Source organism: Zeus faber (assembly GCF_960531495.2).
Source record: "Zeus faber genome assembly, chromosome: 15".
Taxonomy (NCBI): domain Eukaryota; kingdom Metazoa; phylum Chordata; class Actinopteri; order Zeiformes; family Zeidae; genus Zeus; species Zeus faber.
Window position 1 is genome coordinate 26836413 of NC_137194.1, and position 23621 is coordinate 26860033.

At 42.3% G+C, this 23621-nt stretch overlaps 1 protein-coding gene across 1 annotated transcript in view; it reads left to right on the top strand.

The window, feature by feature from the left end:
* The window catches only part of ubr4 (ubiquitin protein ligase E3 component n-recognin 4), a gene marked incomplete at its 5' end in the record, with an annotated part of 87575 nt that overhangs the window by 49376 nt on the left and 14578 nt on the right, over positions 1–23621 (top strand). Inside the window, 31 exons of the mRNA XM_080015339.1 lie at positions 1670–1800; positions 5181–5358; positions 5725–5829; positions 6060–6197; positions 6476–6644; positions 6830–7034; positions 7299–7412; positions 8588–8797; positions 10910–11059; positions 11490–11717; positions 11961–12039; positions 12294–12521; positions 12894–13062; positions 13179–13323; positions 13408–13493; positions 13790–13877; positions 14201–14394; positions 14685–14924; positions 15552–15690; positions 16318–16443; positions 16675–16803; positions 17130–17479; positions 18941–19031; positions 19126–19210; positions 19541–19668; positions 19977–20106; positions 20854–21011; positions 21179–21288; positions 21706–21847; positions 22795–22876; positions 23415–23588. Of these exons, the coding sequence (XP_079871465.1) occupies positions 1670–1800; positions 5181–5358; positions 5725–5829; positions 6060–6197; positions 6476–6644; positions 6830–7034; positions 7299–7412; positions 8588–8797; positions 10910–11059; positions 11490–11717; positions 11961–12039; positions 12294–12521; positions 12894–13062; positions 13179–13323; positions 13408–13493; positions 13790–13877; positions 14201–14394; positions 14685–14924; positions 15552–15690; positions 16318–16443; positions 16675–16803; positions 17130–17479; positions 18941–19031; positions 19126–19210; positions 19541–19668; positions 19977–20106; positions 20854–21011; positions 21179–21288; positions 21706–21847; positions 22795–22876; positions 23415–23588 (4701 nt within the window). The remainder of the gene's footprint in view (positions 1–1669; positions 1801–5180; positions 5359–5724; positions 5830–6059; positions 6198–6475; positions 6645–6829; positions 7035–7298; positions 7413–8587; positions 8798–10909; positions 11060–11489; positions 11718–11960; positions 12040–12293; positions 12522–12893; positions 13063–13178; positions 13324–13407; positions 13494–13789; positions 13878–14200; positions 14395–14684; positions 14925–15551; positions 15691–16317; positions 16444–16674; positions 16804–17129; positions 17480–18940; positions 19032–19125; positions 19211–19540; positions 19669–19976; positions 20107–20853; positions 21012–21178; positions 21289–21705; positions 21848–22794; positions 22877–23414; positions 23589–23621) is intronic.

A 23621-nucleotide genomic window follows, 5' to 3' on the forward strand; every position in this document is an offset into this window, starting at 1 on the left:
CCAAACGAGGTTCTCTTTTGAGACTCGGTTCTTGACGAGTCACTCAGTAAAACGAGTCGTTTGATTTTATTCAGTTGGTTTTGAGTGAGTGAAGGACTTCCAGTGAACAAGAAGAGGAAGAAGAGTTGGTCTTATGCAGATCTTTTTTTTAATTTTTTTTTTTATTTTGGAATGGCAAGTTCTATATCAATATAATAGAAAGCTATATTTGCACTTAAAAGTGAAAGATTTTCATTTAAAGTTTGGACTTGACATTTCCAGGTTGGTTATATGTTGTGTCATACTGAAACTCGGTGAGTGTTACAGGTTTGATGATACTGAAACTCTGTGACGGTCTCATATTCCATTTCATTGGAACTCATTGACTGTTCCATGTTGTATTTTATTTTATTGGAATTGAAGGACAATTTCATGCTCTCATTGTTCCCTAGTGAATAATGAACAATAATAAATACAGTGTCAAAATCAACAATATTACTATTTTGTAAACTGAAAATTGTATTTTTAAAAGTACGGCGTAGATTTCAGGGGGGATTCAAGAAATTGGTGCATAAAAATTCTCCAGAATGCAGGAAATTTCCTGGGGGAGGACCCCGCCTTAATGTGTCCCCCCAAATTTTCAAACGAAATCTACTAAAGTTATGGTAATTGTCCAAATCCCTCTTGGTTTTACTGTTTTTTTTAATAGGGCTGCATTTTCCATTTCAGACAAGTAAGTTTGCATATTGGGAAAGTAAAACACCTAATGTCAAGCCCTGCTTAGTTCATATGAGATGAGCTTGACAGCATTTTCCCTTTTGCCACCCATTTTCACCAGTTGTCTTATGAATATTCAGCAAAATAAATATTTCTCTCCAATGTGCGTTCACTGTGCAACAAACTGGATGAACTTACACATGTGAACTGATTTGCTAACGTTAGCCAAAACATTTATAATTAGTTTTTTATTTATAATAGAAAATACCCAATGAAATCAAATCAAATAGTGATTTTTTTTTTTTTATATTTGAATTTCGATTGTCGTTTCTGCAGCCCTGATTTTGACAAGGCACAGCTCCCGAATAATTTTTTTTTTTTTCCTGCGACCAACGGACCAATGGAAAAACTTGTTTGGTTGAATATTTGGGGGCAGCCCTGGATTCCAGCTCCACCGCTGATGGAAACACAAACTGTTACTGAAAAACAAGGGGGCTAAGGTGTGCGGCGCGGTAGCACTTTGGCCACTTTGGCTTGTGGAAATGAGCCTTTAATAACATAGATGGATAGATATTGTCTGGGATTTTGGTAATATTCGTAATATTGTTATATTATCGTCATCCCCAAAATTTGTTACAATGATATTTATTTATCCAAAGATATTATATAAGATATTTGATGTGACACTGAAGTCTGGAAGTGCACAATGTTCTCTCATATTGATGGATGAAGGGTAACCTTCCTTGATTGTTGCTAGCATACTTGTATATCAATCATAGAACCTCACAAAATGTTTTTAGGTTATAAAAAATATATTCGTACTGGTACTTTAAAGCAACAGTTGTTCCCTCCATCTATTTCCAAAACCACTTGTTTCACCTTTTGGTTGAAGTGGAGTAAGTATTGGACCTGCCCTGTACGGCTCCGATGGGGGTCTTGCGCGTATTCTTAACCCCATTCTCTTTTCTTTCAGGAGACAAAGATGATGATGACGATGATGATGCCGATGACAAGATCCAGTCGTCAGTACTGACCGGTGGGGAGGAGGGAAGGCAGGAGAGCCAGGAGCAGAACGAGGTGGACCACGGAGACTTTGAAATGGTGGTGAGCACAAAGGAGCCACAATACTGGAAAATAGTCTTGCATGTGTGACTCACATGACCATTTTACTCTTTTGACAACCTTTAACAGACCTAAGAAACAAAATGGTGGAGAAAGTAATTGAGTTAACCACGATTGTAATTGAGGAAATGTTTTTTATTTAAGTACAAAAAAAGTATGACCAGATTTGCTTGATTTCTTGCAATCTTAAAAGCATGTGTGTGTATTCAAGATTCAAGAGGTTTATTTGTCACATATACATACGTTCAAACATATATGCAGTGAAATGTCATTGCAACGCACCCGGAGATTATGCACAATAGAGAAGTAAACTGAACACAATAGCTAACCTAATTACGACCTAACGAACTGATTTCAAAAACGTAATGCAGTTAGTGAATAAGAATAATATAAAATGAATTAAGACTCAAAAAGGTAATCCTGAGTCAGTATACAAAATCAAAATAAAGGGAATAGACTTAGTATATGGGATAGGCTACTTCGTATATACAGATATGTGCAGTAAAGTGGCATGTGAATAAAGTTAGGTAGTGTGTGTGGAGATATACAGTACTGTATACAACAGTACGGCACAGTAATGATGAACAGAACAGCAATACAGCACAGTATGCAGTAACCCAGAACAGTGATACAGTATGCAGTACAGTATGCTACATACAGTACAGTAAGCCAGTGGGGCCTATGTGTGTGTCTCAGGGAGGACCCCTGGTGAGGTCAGCATTGACAGTTCTTATGGCTTGCGGCAAGAAACTTTCTCTCAGTCCTCGCTGTGTGGCTGCAGAGGCGCTTGCCTGACCACAGCAGCTGGAACAGTCCATTGTTGGGGTGATGAGGGCTCTGTGGGCTCTGCTACTATGCCTTCTGGTGTGTAAGTCCTGCAGGGAGGGGAGGGTAGGTCCAGTGGTACGTTGGGCTGAATGCACCACCCTCTGCAGAGCCCGCCTGTCCTGAGCAGTACAGTTCCCAAACCAGACTTGAGGATACTCACCGTGACTCTGAAGTTCTTCAGCTGCCTGAGGTGGTAAAGACGCTGCCTCGACTTTTGCACCAGAGTATCTGTGTATAGTCCATGTTAAGTCCTCTGTGATGTGGAAACCCAGGTACTTGAAGCTGCTCACCCTGTCGACAGAAGTCCAATTAATCACCAACGGTGTGTGCATCCTCAATTGTAATCCTCTCCTACCACCATGTCCACAATCAGCTCCTTAGTTTTGTTGACGTTCAGAAGGAGGCTGTTGTCCTGGCACCAGAGTGACAGGTCAGCCACCTCCTCGCGGTAGGCCTTCTCATCGTCATTGTTGATCAGGCCCACCACAACGGTATCATCAGCAAACTTGATGATGGTGTTGGACCTGGCCACACAGTCATGTGTGTACAGGGAGTACAGTCCTTTGTTCAGAGTAAGGGAGCTGTGCCTCCCCACCCTAACCACCTGAGGCCTGGCTGTGAGGAAGTCCAGGACCCAGGTACACAGTGGAGTGTTCAGTCCTAGCTCCCGCAGCTTGACAGCCAGTCTGGTGGGGACTATGGTATTGAAATCTGAACTGTAGTTGATGAACAGAAATATCACATAGCCCGCCATCCAGGTGCGTGAGCGTGGTGTGCAGTACCTGGGAGACCGCGTCGTCCGTAGATCTATTCAGCCGCTGCGCAAACTGCAGCGGGTCAGTGGTGCGGGGGAGGGAGGTGCAGATGTAATCCTTAAACAGCCTCTCGAAGCACTTCATGACCACCGAGGTGAGGGCCACCAGATGGTAGTCATTCAAGCAGGCAAGAGAGGCGATCTCCAGGACAGGGATGACAGTCCACCTCTTGAAGCAGGACGGCACCACCGTCTCGGTCAGGGAGGCATTGAATATCCTGGAGGCGTTGAATATCCTAGTGAGCACCGAGGCTAACTGGTTAGCACAGGTCTTCAGTGCTTACCCATATATGCCATCTGGGCCCACAGCATTCCTGGTGTTGGCACGCATTAGAGCCATCCTGACGTCATGCTCAGACACAGAGTGCACGCTCATCCCGAGCGGTGTAACTCCAGTTAGCCGCCGAGCTAGCGGTGTTGTTGCCATCCTAGTTTGTAATAGTCCACAGCCCCTGCCACAAGCGTCTGGTGTCTCGTTGCTCCATCTGTAGCTCCACTGTGTCCCTGTACATCTGTTATGCATCCTTGACCACCCTCCACAGTTTGTATGACGCCGCTTTGTAATTGTTCATATTTCCGTACACAAGACCTTTGTTGGAAGCGGAGCATTCCGAGCGCCGCGGATTGATTTATTGACTCACGGTTTCTGGTTTTGAAATATCCAAACTTGAAACCGTGGGAACGATGCTGTCTGCTATCGTGGCTAGATGGTCTTGTATCCGTTCTTACACGCTGTGGAACAGTGGTCCAAAGTTCTTTCTCCCCTGGTGGCACACGTGGTGTGTCGATGGAAATTAGGCAGAACTTTTTTTCAGGTTCGCCCTGTTAAAGTCCCCTGCCACCACCGCATCAGGTTGTTTCTTCTGAAGTCCACACAACACATCATACAGGTCCGATAGTGCTGTATCTGTGTCCGCTTGCGGTTGAATATAAACGGCTGTGATGATGACCGTGCTGAATTACCGGGGGAGGTAGAATTGACAGCATGAGATGGTCAGCTGTTGCAGGTTCGGCGAGCAGGAGATAGTCTGTTGGGGTTACACCAGCGGCTGTCTATCATGAGGCAGACGCCTTCACCCTTGGAACCTGGAGAAGAACTCGGCTGGGCATAGGGCGTGGTCCGGCACCAACGGGTTCACCCATCTCTCCCGTCAGGCAGAGGATGCAACAGTTTCTCATATCCCATTGGAATGTAATCCTCGCACGAAGTTCATCCATCTTGTTTTCCACGGTATGGATATATGGATATATTAAGAAGGATGTTTGGCAGAGGTGGACAGAGGTTGAGTCCTCATTCAGATCCGAATGCCGCCTTGTTTACCGCAGTGCTTTCTTCGTGGACCGACCTGTGGAACAGAATCTCCATTGTTGTTGTTGTTTTCCTGGTTGAGAGGGTTGGTGCGTAAAATCTCCAGCGGCCAATCTGGCTCGGCAGATAAAAAGTCCCAAAGTTGTTCTTTCAGGGAATTATTTTATATCCACAATGCGTCGCCGTCATTGGAGATCACTGCTGATGAGTTTTTGGCGGACATAGTGATATAAAACAGAAAGAAATACTAAAATGTGCATAATCGACACGGAGGGTTCGCACAGACGACTGCAAGGCCCACGCCGTGTGTGTGTGTGTGTGTGTGTGTGTGTGTCGTGTGTGTCGTGTGTCGCGTGCGCGCATGGGGGAGGGGAAAAAAAATCAACATTAAACACGTGTCTGTCCTCCCAGTCCGAATCCATGGTCCTGGAGACTGCAGAGAACGTTAACAACGGTAACCCGTCTCCCCTGGAGGCCTTGCTGGCAGGGGCAGAGGGCTTCCCCCCGATGCTGGACATCCCTCCTGATGCAGATGATGAGACCATGGTGGAGCTAGCCATCGCACTCAGCCTGCAGCAGGACCAACAAGGTCAGCAGAAGCGAAATAGTTGATCAACCTGCCTTGCCGTCAGAAGATTAACTGTTCTTTAGATTGTCTCCTGATTTGTTTTTGTTTAGCCCTAGAACTTCAACCAGAATTGTCATTGTCTCCTGTATGCGTAATGCATAGTCATTAAAGGAATAACTGCTAAAAGACCGTTTATTTGGTCATTTTAGCCAGCCAGTTTGCCAGCCCGCTATTTTATTAGCATGTATTTTTTTTGACCATACAGTGCGAAATGTTTTTGTCCCAGTTCATGTGCTAGAGCATTACTGATTCCATATTTTAAGATTCAATTTAAAGAAATATCTTGAGTCAAATCTTAACTTGATGATTCATGGTTCTGACCTTCAGGTAGTAGCAGCAGTGCCCTGGGCCTCCAAAGCCTTGGCCTCTCTGGTCAGGCACCGAGTTCCTCTTCCCTAGATGCAGGCACCCTCTCGGACACCACAGCATCAGGTGGGAAGGCCCCCTTCATAAACCTGTATGGGCATAATATGGGAATAGTTCATGAATAAAAAGTAATTAATGCAAGGCCATAAAAATATCATTACGGTTCAAAAACATTGTGAATCCACAGTATGCATCACAAAGAGTTGTTGGTTTACATTAGTTAAGCTGAATCACGTATCTTGAGCAAATGAGAGCCTTTGGTGTATTTGCTGTTACAGCTGTTGCTATGATTTCAGCCCCAGCCTCAGATGATGAGGGCAGCACCGCTGCCACTGACGGCTCCACACTGAGAACATCACCGGCCGAACACGGTGGCAGCGTGGGCTCCGAGAGCGGGGGTTCCGCCATCGACTCTGTAGCAGGAGAGCACAGTGGTGGGTCCTCTGTTAGAAGCGCTAACGTGCGGGCTGAAAATAATTATATCATATCTAATTTCCAGTAAACGGAAATATTTTTCTCTGTACTTTTCTAAATTACTGTAAAAGACAATCTATCCTGCTAGTTTGCTTTAATGGAGACCGAAGCCGAATACTAAGGCTGGCTATTGGGTAGGGCGGGTGCGTCCTGAAGAGGTGACTCTTTAAATGGTTATTTTAGTTAATAATTTTTTTATTTTTTTTTTACTGAAAATGTGATATTGTTCTGTGTCCAGTGTCAGGGCGCAGCAGCGCTTATGGGGACACGACGGTGGAGGGCCACCCAGCGGGGCCTGGTAGTGTGAGCTCCAGCACGGGGGCCATCAGCACCACCACAGCCCAGCAGGAGGGCGACGGCTCCGAGGGAGAGGGCGAGAACGAGGGAGATGTCCACACCAGCAACAGGTCAGAATAGAGATTTTATAAGGTGCTGTTGTTTGGGCTGGGCATCATGGAATCATTTTAGAACTATAATCATAGGGAATGTTGCAATATCTATTCATCTATTTTGGAGATAGTGGGGGGCACTATTAGGTGGGAGCTTGGCTAGTGTGTCCGTGTGTCTTTAATCGAGACATGTTGTTCCACAGGCTGCACATGGTCCGCCTGATGCTGCTGGAGCGCCTGCTGCAGCACCTGCCCCAGCTCCACAATGTGGGAGGGGTCCACGCCATCCCTTACATGCAGGTCATCCTCATGCTGACCTCCGACCTGGATGGAGAGGACGACAAGGACAAGGGGGCCCTGGATGACCTGCTGGCCCAGCTCATCGCCGAGCTCGGCATGCACAAGAAGGTACATGCGTCACGGACAGCAGAAGGAAAAGGCCCAACACCTGTTGTTTTCTAGAGAATAATTGAATCCTTGGGTTTAGGCTGGCCTCCATAAATACTCCCATCCTCTTTTCCATTGACCTCCATTCAGTCTCACTGACTTTGGAATGGCAATCAGTCAGAGGACTCTTTTCTGAAGCATCTATTACCCTTTAGCCAAGTAGCAGTTTCACAGCATTTAAACACTTTCAGGGTGGGTACATTTTTTGTTTGTTCTGTTTTACAGGATGTGTCCAAAAAGAACGAACGCAGCTCCATTAATGAAGTTCACCTGGTCATTATGAGGCTGCTCAGCGTCTTCATGTCACGCACCAAATCTGGCTCCAAATCTTCCTCCGAGGTATGTGTCCAACTTCACATTTAATGGAGATATCAATATATTGCCAGTAGAGTTGGGTAGATTTCCGGTCCTTGTATTTACTGTCCAAAAAAAACACTCTCACACTCAAGTTTTTATTATCAAGTTTGAAACATTGAAAAACATGAGCTTACACACAGGGAATCGAACCTGGGTCTCGATGTAGGAGGGCAACATTTTACTTGCTATATGCACCACATGTCAGTTAGTATGTTCATATATATACACTTTCCAATTTTTGTACAAACGGAAGATTTTTTGAACAAAAATTAAAAATGGTTGCTGAAATAAAATGCTTGACCAATCAAATGTTCAGCATTGCAAGCGCCACCCCTAAAGTTGCGGAACTTTTGAAAAGTACTACCCCCGAGCAGCGACATTTTGATTCCTGGGACTGTGTCCCCGGAACTAAATTTAGACCCTGGTTCCTGCAGTGGAAACACAGCAGTTCCTCCAAAGTGTCCTAGTTCCTGGGGAAAGTTCCTGGGGAAAGTTCCTGGGGAAAGTTCCTGGGGAAAGTTCCTGCGGTGGAAACGCGGTTTAACGGAGCCAGCACCCACTTAGACCCGACTCCTCTTAGCACAAGCTGTCTTCTGGTCACTGTCTCATTCCCTCCATTTTGTTATGGTGTTAGCTCATTAAAGATGGCAAGTGCCGAGCCTCCGTTTTAGTTGACAAAGAAAAGAGCAGGAGTGCTGTTTGGAAATTTGAGGCAAAATGTAAACTTATTTCTCCAGTTTCTCAGATTGCACGAGGCTGAAGTCAAATTTTTTTTATTATTTTGATGTTTAGAAGGAGAAAACTTAAGTTGAATGGTTGTGAGAAATAAAAACACAGTGTGTCACTCAGTTGTCCTGCTGAATGTGGTGCCGCTGGGAGCGGCTGCTGATTCAAGTGTGACATCTAGTGGTAAAATTCGGTATACTGGTCTGGTGTTTGGCTTAAAATTTTTACACTGGCCCAACCCTAATTGCTGGGGACCTTCTGATTTAATACTGTCAAGATTCTTCAGCCAATTTAGCAATGCCATCCCAGTCCATAGTTGAGCAGAAAAAAAAGATTTATTTATTATTTTTATTTTAGACGTAGGAATTGGCAGGGACTTATTTTGGACTCGTCTTCTCCTCTAAGTTAAGCTTGCCCGTTCTTTTTCCCAGTCGTCGTCTTTGATCTCCAATGCCACAGCGACCGCCCTACTCAGCCTGGGAGCCATTGACTACTGTCTCCATGTGCTCAAGTCCCTGCTGGAGTTCTGGAAGAGTCAGCAGGGTGAAGAAGAGCCGGTGACCACCAGCCAGCTCCTCCGCCCACACACGGCCACCTCTCCACCAGACATGAGCCCCTTCTTCCTTCGCCAATATGTCAAGGTTAATTAGAAACCTGTAATTTGAGTTTTGGTAAAAGCTAACGGCAAAGGCACTTTTTTATATATATATATATATATATATATATATATATATATATATTTATATATATATATATATATATATATATATATATGAAAGATTTCTGTGAAGTCCAATGGGTTTAATTGATATGTAATTTTCTGTACTGATGCAGTTACCTGTGGTTTCTGTGTCTATATTTACTTTAAATTAGCTATTGAATTTATTTCATTTATTCATTGCATTTAACTTTGGAGATTCCTGCAGACACCGTTCTTAAAATGTGCACATTCAAAAAAGATTATTTCTTTTAATTTGCATCAGAATGATGATCAATGATCAACAAATAAGGTTCAGGTTAAAAATACCTTTTTTCTTTTAAGATTTGGACTACTCTCTGCTTGTCATATTAATCACAATCTTTATATATCTATATCTATATCTCGTGCTATATCTATAGCACTTTTTCCAAACATAGTTACGAAGAGCTTTACATAACTTAAAAACAAAGATAGAAAACATTATAAAATAAACATAATAAAAACAGCATCGGACGATAAGAGTAAAAACTTAAAAACAGACATTAATTTAGGTGGTAAAATCATGTAGTAAAAGCAAGTCTATAAAAGTGTGTTTTAAGAAGTGATATAAAAGAGTATACTGAATTTTCAAGCCTAACAAGCTCAGGCAGGTAATTTATAGCAAAGGCCCGATTGTCTTTTGTCTTCAGGCTAGACTTCGGAATAGCTAGAAGGGCCCTGCCTGAGGATTTTAGGCTGCGCTTGGCTCATATGGGGTTAGAAGGTCTATGATGCAAGAAGGGGCTAGACCGAGCTGTGCCTTAACGGTAAAATCTTAAAATCAATTTGAAAACTAATGGGTAACCAATGAAGGGAGGCTAAAATTGGTGTAATGTGCTCTGCTCTTCTGGTGTTAGTTAAGAGTCTGGCTGCTGTGTTCTGTACTAGTTAAAGGCAAGACAGGTTTTTCTTTTTGAGGCCGGAGGATAATAAATTGCAGTAATCTAGACGTGGATGGCTTTTTCAACATCTGCAGGCATTAGAAAACACTTCATTTTAGAAACATCATATGTTTCTTAGCTGGTAAAAACAGGACTTGACGACTTTACGTTAGCAGTTAAGTCACCAAGAAGATTATGTTGAATTATTGCAATGGAGGGCCAAATGACTTCAGATATGCTGTTGTTTAACTGTTCAAAGTTTTGAGCCGTCAACAATGAAAATCATAACAACTGCATAACAATGGAAATTGATGTTGTGTTTACGGATAATGTGACCTAATGGGAACATGTAGAGTGAGAATAATATGGGGCAGAGAATTAAACCTTGTGGCACACCATACTTCATCTGTGCCGAGGTGGAAACTGAATTACCTAAACAAACTGTCTTTATGATAAATAAGAGAAAAGACTTATAAGCAGAGCCTAATATGCCAACGGAACATGTAAGGCGGTCAATTGCAGCACTAAGATCAAGGAAGAATCCAATGGAGCATTGTCCTGCATCAGCTGCTAAAATAAGATAATTTGTGACTTCCAGTAGAGCCGCTTCTGTGCTGTGGCATGGCCGAAAACCCGATTGGAACTTTTCAAATAGGTTGTTGGTGTTCAAGTAGTCAGTTAGATGTTTATTCACAACTTTCACTTAAACTTTGCTTAAAAATGGGAGTTTAAAGATGGGTATGAGTGGATGGATAAGAAACGGTTGGATGAGGGCACATTTAAAGTCAGGTGGTACTGAGCCAGTGGTAAGGGAACTTTTTATAATGGACAAAATGCGAGGGCCATCTGAAACCAAGACTTCTTTAAGCAGTCTTGCGGAGACAATATCTAGGAGGCAGGAAGTCTGTGAGGGTTTCTGCAGTTACAGGAACAAATGCATCCAATTTAGCCCCAAATGAAAGGTAACAGAGAGGTCACGTGTAGGTGGGATTGTTTGATCTTTGAACAAAGCAAAAAATAAAATGCTGTTATTTGATCCATTTCAACAGAGACTTTTTTCAAATGAGTATTCTTTATTTATTTGGCTGTTAGATGGTGATCTGGTTGTTTGATTTGCTTTTGGTGCCCTTCAGGGCCATGCTGCTGATGTGTTCGAGGCCTACTCTCAACTCCTGACGGAGATGGTGCTGCGGCTGCCCTACCAGATCAAGAAAATTGCTGATACCAACCCTCGCATCCCACCCCCTGTGTTCGACCACTCCTGGTTCTATTTCCTGTCTGAGGTAATTCCATTTGATTAGAATTGTGATTCTTTAAGTATTCCAATTCAAGCATTGCGATTCAAAAATGTGTGTTTTGGTTACTTTTTAATTATACACTGTGGAAAATAATTGAATCATATTTTTCCATACTTTAAAAGATGCTTCCTGTATATGAGTCATTGGCAGAACTAGTTTTTGCAAAACTCCTGAATGTCTAAATGAAATGTACAACAGCTTAAGACTGCATGCCATGTCTATATCGTGAAAAGCAAAGCAAATAAAACATTTAAATTCTAAAAAGTTCTATATTTGGAATTGTCTATCTGTTTGTCTGAATATGTTCATACTTTGTATTCTTGGTTTGTTTTGATCAGATTATGGTACACTAGTACTCCTTCGAGTGGTTGAAAACACCACACAGTTTAATCCCCGTCCCCCTTTTCCTTTGTAGTACCTGATGATCCAGCAGACACCCTTCGTCCGGAGGCAGGTCCGAAAGCTGCTGCTTTTCATCTGCGGCTCCAAGGAGAAATACAGGCAGCTGCGTGACTTGCACACGCTGGATTCCCATGTGCGCGGCATCAAGAAGCTGCTGGAGGAGCAGGGCATCTTCCTGCGGGGCGGCGTAGTCACGGCCACATCCGGCTCAGCGCTGCAGTATGACACGCTCATCAGCCTGGTGAGAGTTCTAGTAACATCATGGTGATGTGTCCAGGTGTATTGCAAGATATCGGAAAAACCTTAAGAAAAACATGTGCGGAGAAGATTGAATTTATATTTTGTTCTATTTTTCCCACCAATAAGAATATGAATAGATAATAGATTAGCTTGATTAGCTCAAAATGTTTCTATTGAAATTTGATTGACTGTGACTGTGATGGTATCTGATATTCTTTCATTCACCTTGTCCTCTTGGCTGCAGATGGAGCATCTAAAAGCTTGTGCTGAGATTGCAACTCAGAGGACCATCAACTGGCAGAAGTTCTGCATGAAGGATGACTGTAAGTTTCCCGTTATATTTGTCTGTAAAACAGAACATTTTGAAATGAAACAAAAGAAAATACACTTGGTATTGAGTATAATGACAGCAGTGCTCAGGGAAATGTTCATTAATTGTAGGTCCTACAATAGATTGGATACATGAACGTACATATAACACCCAATATACGTTGAATTTTGGGTTATAATCCAATGTATGTTCACATCCTCTTTTATTCTTCTAATTTAATTTCTTCTCTCTCTTTCCTCTCCCCAGCGGTGCTGTACTTTCTACTCCAGGTCAGCTTCCTGGTAGATGAGGGGGTCTCTCCAGTTCTTCTCCAGCTGCTGTCCTGCGCCCTGTGCGGCAGCAAGGTGCTGGCTTCCTCCTCCAGCTCAGGTGGAGGCTCGGGAGGCGGGGGACAGACGGGAGCGTCTCAGTCTTCTCAGAGCAAGTCCTCCAGCAAGAAGAGCAAGAAAGAGGACAAGGAGAAGGACAAGGATGGTGAGGAACCAACAGACACGGGGTCAAAAATGCACTCTCGGGGATTTAAGTTGCTTATTCATTCTAGGGTTAAATGATCCGTTAACATTTTTAAGGAAGTGTGAGTATATAAAACTTGGAAAATCCTGATAGACTGCACAACATTTTGCAAGCATTTTTTTTCTTAGTATAACAAAGACTATGGAAGATGCTATGTAAATAAAATGTGTTGTGTAAATATAGTTCAGTCTGATAAACCAGAGTTCAATACTTTACAATCCTATTTTAAATATATAAGCAATGATTACTTTGATGTTGTGTCCCTCAATAGCACTCCTCTAAGGCTCAGCGATATGAATGTAACTTGGTGTATTTTGGGATTGATACTCGCAGGTGATGGGGTCGGCAGCCAGGAGGACCAGCTCTGTATGGCGTTGGTCAGTCAGTTGAACAAGTTTGCAGACAAGGAGACACTCATCCAGTTCCTGCGCTGCTTCCTGCTGGAGTCCAACTCATCCTCTGTGCGCTGGCAAGCGCACTGCTTGGCTCTGCACATCTACAGGTACAAATCAACCTGTTCATAGAAATTGTGCAAATGACAGAAATTAAAGTCCCTGGTATATCCGAGTGTGAACAAGGCGCTTGACTATAAATTATGTCCTTGGAATTCCTCCGTAGGAACTCCAGTAAGTCTCAGCAGGAGATGCTGCTGGAGCTAACCTGGGCTATCTGGCCGGAGCTCCCCGCCTATGGACGCAAAGCCGCCCAGTTTGTTGACCTGCTGGGGTACTTCTCCCTCAAGACCCCTCAGACGGAGAAAAAAGTATGTGCTTCCCTCAGCGTCCGGTTTAACTTAAAATTCCAAGTTGGCGACCTTGTTTGCTGATTTACCCTTTTTCGCCTCCAGCTAAAGGAGTATTCGCAGAAAGCTGTGGAGATACTGAGGACACAGAACCACATTCTTACCAATCACCCCAACTCTAACATCTACAAGTAAGCCTCCACCAAGCGGCAGAAGATGTGTAACATTATCATTAGCTTCTGAGGGTTTCCCTCAGTTAATAACTTTGCCTGACTGGCGGCGATTATAGCTGTGACAATTATTACAAAATCGCCTGATCGCAATTACTTTGGCAGATGGGTCAAGACAATAATTTGGTGGTAGCATAACATTTATATTTAAAAAAGACAATCAAATTGTTAAATTGTATTTGTATGGCAATTAATTGTCTACTGACTGACACCAATGCACAAACATTAAAATGTATCAACTGTGTTTCCTCTTACAGCACCCTGTCGGGCCTGGTGGAGTTTGACGGGTTCTACCTGGAGAGCGACCCATGCTTGGTCTGCAACAACCCTGAGGTTCCCCTCTCAGTGAGTCATTATTTTTTTATCTTTCTTGGTCACACGTGGTGGGGATATATATATATTTTTTTTTCATCCGAGGGTGCTTTTCTTTGTGTGAATGTTTATCCATATTCACAGTTTACTGATCACAATTAGCTACTTCGCTTTATCAAATTCACTGCGGCTGCCTAAAACTTGTTGTACATGCCTGATCTTTGCATTCAGGACATGCATAACTCAAATACATTGGGTATTATAAAGTGCCAACAACAAATAGTATAGACAACAGGATATTTTTTAACCAAATAATTTTCTGCATTACCAAGATAACAATGTAATTTGCTCCCCAGAACATCAAGCTGTCCTCCATCAAAGTAGACACACGCTACACCACCACACAGCAGGTGGTGAAGCTCATCGGCAGCCACACCATCAGCAAGGTCACGGTGAAGATCGGGGACCTGAAACGCACCAAGATGGTTCGAACCATCAACCTCTACTACAACAACAGGACGGTGCAGGCCATAGTGGAGCTGAAGAACAAGTTGGTTCTTCTATGATCTCTTAGTAGTCTCTAAATGAGTGTTAAAATGGCTTTAAGAAGTCTTTGCTGAAGAATTTATCACACAAATATCTTCCTCCATCTATTTCCTCCCATCTTCCATCTCCTACCCTTTTCTCAGTATTTCCTCTGTAAAAATAAAAAAGCGCTCCATAGCAAGTTGCTAAATCAGCAGTAAAATAGATTAAATTGAAACTGGATGAAAGCTGCACTGAAAACTGGATGCAAAAATACAAATATATCAAATAAAAATATTTTCTTGTCTCCCTTAGGCCTGCTCGTTGGCACAAAGCCAAGAAGGTGCAGCTGACCCCGGGCCAGACAGAGGTGAAGATTGACCTCCCACTGCCCATCGTGGCCTCCAATCTTATGATTGAGTTCTCAGACTTCTACGAGAACTACCAGGCGTCCACGGAGACACTGCAATGCCCACGCTGTAGCGCGTCGGTGCCCGCCAACCCGGGAGTGTGCGGGAACTGCGGCGAGAACGTCTATCAGTGCCACAAGTGCAGGTGTGAATACATCCATCCAGTGGAAATCATTATTATTATTATTACCGCAATTGTTATTTTATCTTATTGTATTAATCCATATATTTGTTTTTGTGAAAATTAAAGGTGACTTATTATGCTCCTTTTTTAACAAGTAATTATAGGTCTCGGAGGTCCCCAAAACAAGTTTTAGAATTTATTTTGCAGAAAATCCCACTCAGATTATGCATTCTAGCCATTGTAAAATACCATCCTGTTTTAAAACGGCTGTTTATTGTGGGAGGAGCCACCCTCCCGAGGCGCCGAGTTCTGTGAGCCCATGTGGTTCAAGCGCAAGTCCTGGGTTCTGTGAGCCAAGGTTGTTTGAGCATGGCTTCTGGCTTCCATTGTATTTACTCCGTAACTCTCACCGATTTCACCTTATCAGTCCACCAAAATCATCACCAAATTGTTTCTGATCAAATTTGAGGCGAGAAAAAAGCAATCCAGTTGCTGAATCACATGGGACTCTCAGGTGCCGGAATTTTTTAAATGGTATTTCGAATTGTAAAAAAAAAAGATGTTCTAATCTGAAATTTTATATTCAAGCAAAGATTTTGAATAGGATTAGGTCTATTTTTGTAAATTGATCACTCTCCACTCCCTCAGGTCCATCAATTACGATGAGAAGGACCCCTTCCTTTGCAATGCCTGTGGCTTCTGTAAATATGCACGTTTTGACTTCATGCTCTACGCTAAACCGTGCTGCGCCGTGGATCCCATCGAGAATGAGGAGGACAGGAAAAAGGTAAACACAAGCTCTCAAGCCCAGGTGGCAATAACTGTCTGCAGGTCATTTAAAAGTTTTATAAACATCAGGCCTTAAGTCATTCAATTGTGTTACTTATGAATTTACAAGGTCTTCATTTCAACATCAACATTGTGTTACATTTTATTTATCCTTATATTTCTTTCCAATATAAAAATCCATCAAGTCAATTTCTTTTGCTTCATAATCAACAGAACCTGATACTTAACTTCACCTTACCTGTTTGCGATGAACCAAACTTACTTTCATACTTCCCCGCAGAGAGAAATCAAAAACATGGTTAAGTTCTGTTGAAAAAAAAAAAAAAAGGTTATGTTTACTTACCTTCTGATGTGACCAGAAGGAAACTGTTCTAATAACAGTTCTTAGAATCATCTAGTTCACAACCTGCACTTTCTATCCATTACATACCTCTTCTCTGTATCAACTACTGTATATTCTACTTACCTAAAGTACTTTATTGATGAAGAGAGATGATTGGTCCAAAAATCAGTCTCGGCTAATCTTCCTTAGCTAAGTCATACAGGGAAAGAGACCAGTGGAATTTTTATGAAGACAGCCTTATTGTGTGTGTGTGTGTGTGTGTGTGTGTGTGTGTTTCTGCAGGCGGTGACCAACATCAACACGTTGCTGGACAAAGCAGACCGGGTTTACCATCAGCTGATGGGTCACAGACCACAGCTGGAGAACCTGCTTTCCAAGGTGAACGAGGCAGCACCGGAGAAACCTCAGGTTAGTTCCTTTAACGCTCCACCCAAATGTGGGCGCATTATGGACCATACCAGTGTCAAATTCAGTAAGTGTGTGTCTGGGAAACTAACACACAAGACGTGATGTTAACTACAACATCACGTCTTGTGTGTTAGTTTCCTGGTATCAGTGATGACTCATCTAAATATTTGAGGAAAAAAAAAGTGAATAAACGCAGGGGTCTGACTGAGCCTGCCTTTTCTTTGCCCCCAGGATGACTCTGGAGCAGGGGCAGGCCTGGGGACGTCCTCTGCCAATGTCAACAGGTACATCCAGCAGCTGGCTCAGGAGTACAGTGGAGACTGCAAGACTTCCTTCGATGAGCTCTCGAAGATCATCCAGGTTAAACCAAAAAAACATTGACCTTGAGTTGTTTTTGAAACAGTCTGAAACCCTGCACACCTTGTATAACCTGTTTTTTATGTAGTTTTTTTTTTTGTAAAATATAGACACGCTAATGTATTGTTTTTTGTAAATAAAAACGATCCGTATTTTGAGAAAAATATTATATTCTAAAACAGCTATTTATTTATTAATTATATTAATATTTTTCTCAACTAAACTGATTAAGTTTTTATTGAGATATTAAAAAGGTCTTGGAACCCCCATATTAAAATATATAACCTATCCTGTATATATAAAAAACCTGCCTCTCCCTGTACTCTCAGAAAGTACTGGCGTCTCGTAAGGAGCTGCTGGAGTACGACTTACAGCAGCGCGAGGCAGCCACCAAGTCGTCCCGCAGCAGCAGTGGCCACCAGCCAACCTTCACCGCCAGCCAGTATAGAGCACTGTCCGTACTGGGCTGCGGCCATACCTCCTCCACCAAGTGCTACGGCTGTGCGTCGGCCGTGACAGGCCACTGTATCACACTGCTGCGGGCCCTGGCCACTAACCCCGCTCTCCGGCAGATCCTGGTACTCCAGGGGTTGATCCGGGAGCTGTTTGAGTACAACCTGAGACGAGGGACTGCTGCCATGAGGGAGGAAGTCCGCCAGCTGGTCTGTCTCCTCACAAGGTTTGGCCTTCTATTTGTTTTTTATTTTTCAATCACCAATTTATATAGAAATATACAAATGCACAAGAAAAAAAGTTTCAAACATAACAGAAAAATTTAGTTTTAAAGAAATTATCCCAAAAGTAATGCATGATTTAAAATTTTCTTATGTTTTTTTAAGTACACCTGTGATTGATTTGACTATTGTGATTGTCTTCTGAAATGATCTACTGCTTTTTAATGTAATATAAATGCAAGTTATCATAAAGTCTCTTGATCTCATGGAGACTACATGTTTAAATACAGTTATTAAAAATTATACACCGATCAGCCACAACATTTAAACCACTGACAGGTGAAGTGAATAACATTGATCATCTCATTCCAATGGCACCTGTGAAGGGGTGGGATATATATCAGGCAGCAAGTAAACAGTCAGTTCTTGAAGTTGATGTGTTGGAAACAGAAAAAATGGGCAAGTGTATGGATCTGAGCGACTTTGACACGGGCCAAATGTGATGGCTAGACGACTGGGTCAGAGCATCTCCAAAACAACAGGTCTTGTGGGGTGTGAAAAAGTTAATGCTGGCGATGATAGAAAAAGGTGTCAGAACACTAAGGGCATCGCAACTTGCTGCGTATGGGGCTTTGTAGCCGCAGACTAGTCAGAGTGCCCGTGCTGACTCCTGTCCATCACCAAAAGTGCCTAAAATGGGCACGTAAGTGTCAGAATTGGACTCAAAGAGCAATGGAAGATGGTGGCCTGGTGAATCACCTTTTCTTTAACATCATGTGGATGGCTGGGTGTGTGTGCACGTTTACCCAGGGAAGAGATGGCACCAGGATGCACGACAGGAGGATGGAATGCCGGCGGAGGCAGTGTGATGCTCTAGGAAATGTTCTGTTGGGAAACCTTGGGTCCTGGCATTTATGTGGATATTACTTTGACACATACCACCCACCCAAACATTGTTGCAGACCACATACACCCCTTCATGGCAACGCTATTCCCTGATGGCTGTGGCCTCTTTCAGTAGGATAATACGCCCTGCCACACTGCAAAAACTATTCAGGAGTGGCTTGAGGAACATTACAAAGAGTGCAAGGTGTTGACTTGGCCTCCAAATTCCCCAGATCTAAATCCGATCGAGAATCTGTAGGATTTGCTGGAACAACAAGCCTGATCCATCAGGCCTCACCTCGCAACTTACAGGACATAAAGCATCTTGGTTCCAGATACCACAGGACACCGTCAGGTCTTGTGGAGTCCATGCCTAGACAAGTCAGAGCTGTTTTAGCAGTACGAGGGGGACCTACACAATATTAGGCATGTAGTTTTAATGTTGTGGCTGATCTATGTTTATAGTTCAAGTTCAAGAGATTATTTGTCACATACATATACTGTACATACAGTCATACATATATACAGTGAAATGTCATGAGACCCGGTGATTATGCACAATATGTATATTGCTGCTTCAGAGATCACCCAGAAGCCACACAGCAGATGAATGACCTGATCATCGCCAAGGTGTCTTCTGCCCTCAAAGGTCACTGGGCCAATCCTGATCTGGTAGGTTTACATGCTACTTTAGAAATCAACAAAAAAAACATGGATTTCAAAAAATGTCCTACAATAATAATTTGTGTATGTTGATTATTAACAGGTCAGTAATCTGCAGTATGAGATGTTGCTGCTGACGGACTCTATCTCCAAAGAGGGAGGGTGCTGGGAGTTGAGGTTGCGTTGTGGTAAGCGCTGATTTAACCTTAATATAAAACTGATAGTTAAATTTGTATAACCACTTAAAAGAGACTTTGTTATTAATCAGCTTAAAAGGTGCTTTTAGACTTTAAAATGCCAATCCGTAAAATTATTTTGTTAAATCCCATTTTTAATAATCGGCTATACAGCTGCCACTTTTTAAGAAACGGCCACAAAATGTATAACATCTGCTATATCTTCAGGTGAATACCATTTTATTTATAATACTGTGAGTTGATGTCTCATCCCTAACTAGTAAGAAACTCATTGCAGATCAGATTGAAAGTGATGAATCATACTGTTATTGCTCCACGCAGCCCTCAGTCTATTCCTGATGTCAGTGAACATAAAGACGCCCGTTGTGGTGGAAAACATCACGCTGATGTGTTTGAGGATCCTCCAGAAACTGATCAAGCCCCCAGCTCCAACCAGCAAGAAAAACAAGGTGAAACAAGTTATATCTCAGTGTTCTCATTTCAGGAGTGGACTCCAAATGTTTTTCTTTAAAGTTTTTCAATTATTCAAAACATGATACCGAATAAGAGAAAAAGGTTTGTAGAAAGAAGACACATTTGCAAAAGAAGAATACACTGCGTACAGCAAAACATAACCAAATTATCATAACCAACAAATAAGTTGTATATACACACTAAATGAAGTTTAGGTTAAATAAGACAGGGGTTTTGCTTAAAAGAATAAAGAGGGAATTCAGTACACAATTGTCTTGGTTTGTGTGTGTGCTTGGGTGTGAAGGATACTGCTGTGGAGTCCCTAACCACCGTGAAGCCATACAGTAATGAGATCCACGCCCAGGCTCAGCTCTGGCTCAAGAAGGACCCCAAGGCGTCCTACGAAGCATGGAAGAAATGTCTCCCAGCTCGATGTGAGTTAATATCTCTGGAAAAACGAGTACATTTTTTTCTTCACTTGCAATAATATTTGCTTTTGATGAGGTTGTATTTTATAATTTTCAGTAACTTATTTTGTGCTTTGTTTTAACCAAATGAAATACAACAATATAGCTGCAGGCAGCAATGCATGGAGTCCTGGTTAGTCGCAGCAATTGCACAAATGCAATAAAGGGACCAATTGAAGAAGTTCAATTAAACATGGTTATTAATGCGCTTTGCTTTGTTTAAAGGAGAATAAAACAAAGCGCAGCACCTCAGAGTATATAGTATACGTATATAAATTGGATGATGATGTCACAAAGCGCTCTGCTCCACCGGAAGGTCCTTTCACTACAATTATTTAGTTTTGATTCTGTGGGTTTCACTGTTTCTAAACTCCAGGCACCTTCAGCCGGAGAATGGCTGGGAGAACAATAATTATCTGAACAAAAACAATAGGGTTCCAGCACTTCGTAACCCCATAGTTAACCTGTTTCCAAGTTCTAAAAAGAAAACGCAACTAAATGCAATTACATCACGTTATGTTAGTACCTGGTTTGATACCATGTTCACCAGTACCAGTACATAAACGGCCCTGGCGTACACTATGTGTTTACTGCGGAAGTCTGTCAGCCTCTTCCATCCAGTTTAAAACATTGACACTGGGTTATATGTCCTCTAACTTGCAAGTTAAAAAATGTAGCTGAGCATATTTCAATGGAGTTAACCACTGACCGCAGGCCAGGAGACGCTGGCTAAGCCCCAGAACAAGGTGGAGCTTCGCAGGCAGTACCTGCTGGAGAAGTACGTCTGGAAGTGGAAGCAGTTCATCCGGTCCCGGACTGAGGGGCTCTTCCCTCGACTCCTCAAGCTGAGCCACAACAACTGGCTTCGACAGGTAGTGCTAGATAACACACACTATATCTTGAGATTATTCCTGGTTTGGTGTGAGGGCTCTAAATAATACACTGAGCTCCAAAATTGAATCATTTAGAACGACCATTAAGGAATCCTTTTGGCATTTTGGCAAGACTTTATGGTTACCAGAGGTGGTGTTCCTTTTAGGTCCTCTTCACACCAGCCACCCAAGCAGCCAGACAGGCCGCTTGTACCATCGTGGAAGCTCTGACGACGATCCCCAGCCGCAAGCAGCAGGTGCTGGACCTACTTACCAGGTTTGTGCTTTCTGAAAATGAAATATTGGTTTTTAAAAATAAATGCATTGAAATCTTTGTTTTGGTGATGATTTGGAGAGCCACTTGAAGGATCCTGGCGGATCACTAGGGGACTCACAAAATCACTGATATATTTTTTTAAATGTATTGAAGTGATGAAAATGTGTAAAACAACAACAAAACAAAATGACTGTATACATTTAAACATATCAAAGCCCTATATTATCAAATTAATTTCCCGAATTACCCCCATATGGATCAATACTATCTTATCATAATTGGAATATTACTTTTTTTAAAAAGTGCAAAAAAAGAACAGGGTTTTGAGACTGGATCCCTAAAATCAGACCAAACAGACTGAGCTCTGTCATTATCCATGCTAACATGTGTCTGTCTGTCTGTCTGTGTCTGTGTCAGCTATCTAGATGAGCTGAGTGTAGCGGGGGAGTGTGCGGTGGAGTACCTCGGTCTCTACCAGAAGCTGATCAAACCCGCCCACTGGAAGGTCTACCTGGCGGCACGTGGAGTCCTGCCCTACATTGGCAACCTCATCACCAAGGTATCCACTTAGACTTAGTCATGAACTACCTTTAAATAAATTATAATAATTAAATAATAATCTATCTTATCGCTGGGCAATAAAACAATCTTGATCATTTTCACAATAAAATCTTCCACCTAATGGTGATAAATCTATGAGATTTATTTTCGATTACAGTTTTTTGCTCAGTGGCACTGAAGGGAAAAAAAATGATTTTGTATCATCAGAATGTTATTATACACGATTCCAATGCAAATCAGTAGATACCAGGAAAATTGTGATGCCCATGCCTACTGTTATGGCCTAATTTAATGATGATAATTTATTGCTGATGAACAATATATAACACAAAGAAAGAGAGGAGCTGGTCTGGCCAAGATTAACAGAAGGATGAGGACTACACTGTGCTTTGCAAACTCAGCTCGTTATGTAAGGCATTCTGTGACAATTCACAAATCGATCTAATAATAAAATAAATAAATATGGTAAAAAGATGCATAATGTCTCTCCATCCACAAATAAATACTACAATCTATAAATGTACAGTAGTTTACAAATTAACAAAGCATAACATATGTGATTAAATATATTTTTTGTGTTTTATCGGTTGTATAAATGTGTATAGTGACACGCATCTCATCGGTGGGAGTGGATCCTGGAGTGGAGTCAATTCTCAATATGACCGATCTTGGGACATATCACAAATTGCCTTTCCCAAGATTACTATTATTAAGTTATAAACCTCTTGAATCTTGATAATTTAGTTTATAACTTTGTGTGTTGTATTTGGAGAGTCCACTACAGATCTGCTCCATCCCCAAAGTGAGTCCACTCCATTCCAGGATCCACTCCGTGCATCCACTCCAATCCCCCCTTCCCCCCTACTGATGATATATGTGTGTCACAAAACACAAATACCGCCTCCACCCTTCAAAAGCAAACGCTAATCATTTATGTCTGTGTAGGAAATCGCCAATTTGCTGGCTCTGGAGGAGGCAACTCTCAGCACAGACCTGCAGCAAGGCTACGCCCTCAAGAGTTTGACAGGTGGGTGTCTTTTTGTTGAATTTGTATCTGTGTTAACTGTTGGTAACTAAGAGCAGATGGGATCACATTACGATATCTTCATGTCAATTATGAGTTCTTCGAAACGGCTTTTGTGGAAGCACAATGATTAAGAGAGTAAGAGATGAAGAGTCCAAATTGACGCCCTTATATTAAAGGGCCGTAATATTTCAGTGGATACAGCTTGGTATTAACATTGAACAAGTTGATAGTAAGTTAAGTTAATGTTTTCTTCTGATCCAGGAAAAATAAAAATAACAAATTTTCTCTATTTTTTTGGTCACTTGTTGGGGATATTTGCTCCTTTTTGTAAATGTTCTTCCATATTGACAGTTTACTGACCACAGCTACGCAGCTTTATCAAACCCATCACAGCTGCACCAAAACCATCGCAGCTGATTTTCACTTCTTGCACGTGCCAGACTGAACAATTTGAAGTAGATTTTAGAGGAGCTGTAACTGTATAATGTAATATCCAACGTTTTTTTTTTTTTTTTTGTTTTTTTTGCGGTACCTACAGGACTGCTCTCCTCGTTTGTGGAGGTTGAGTCCATCAAGCGGCACTTCAAGAGTCGGTTGGTGGGCACGGTGCTAAACGGCTACCTGTGTCTGAGGAAGTTGGTTGTTCAGCGCACCAAGCTCATTGACGAGACCCAGGACATGCTGCTGGAGATGCTGGAGGACATGACCACAGGTGAGAACTGGACTGGACAATATTGACAAAATA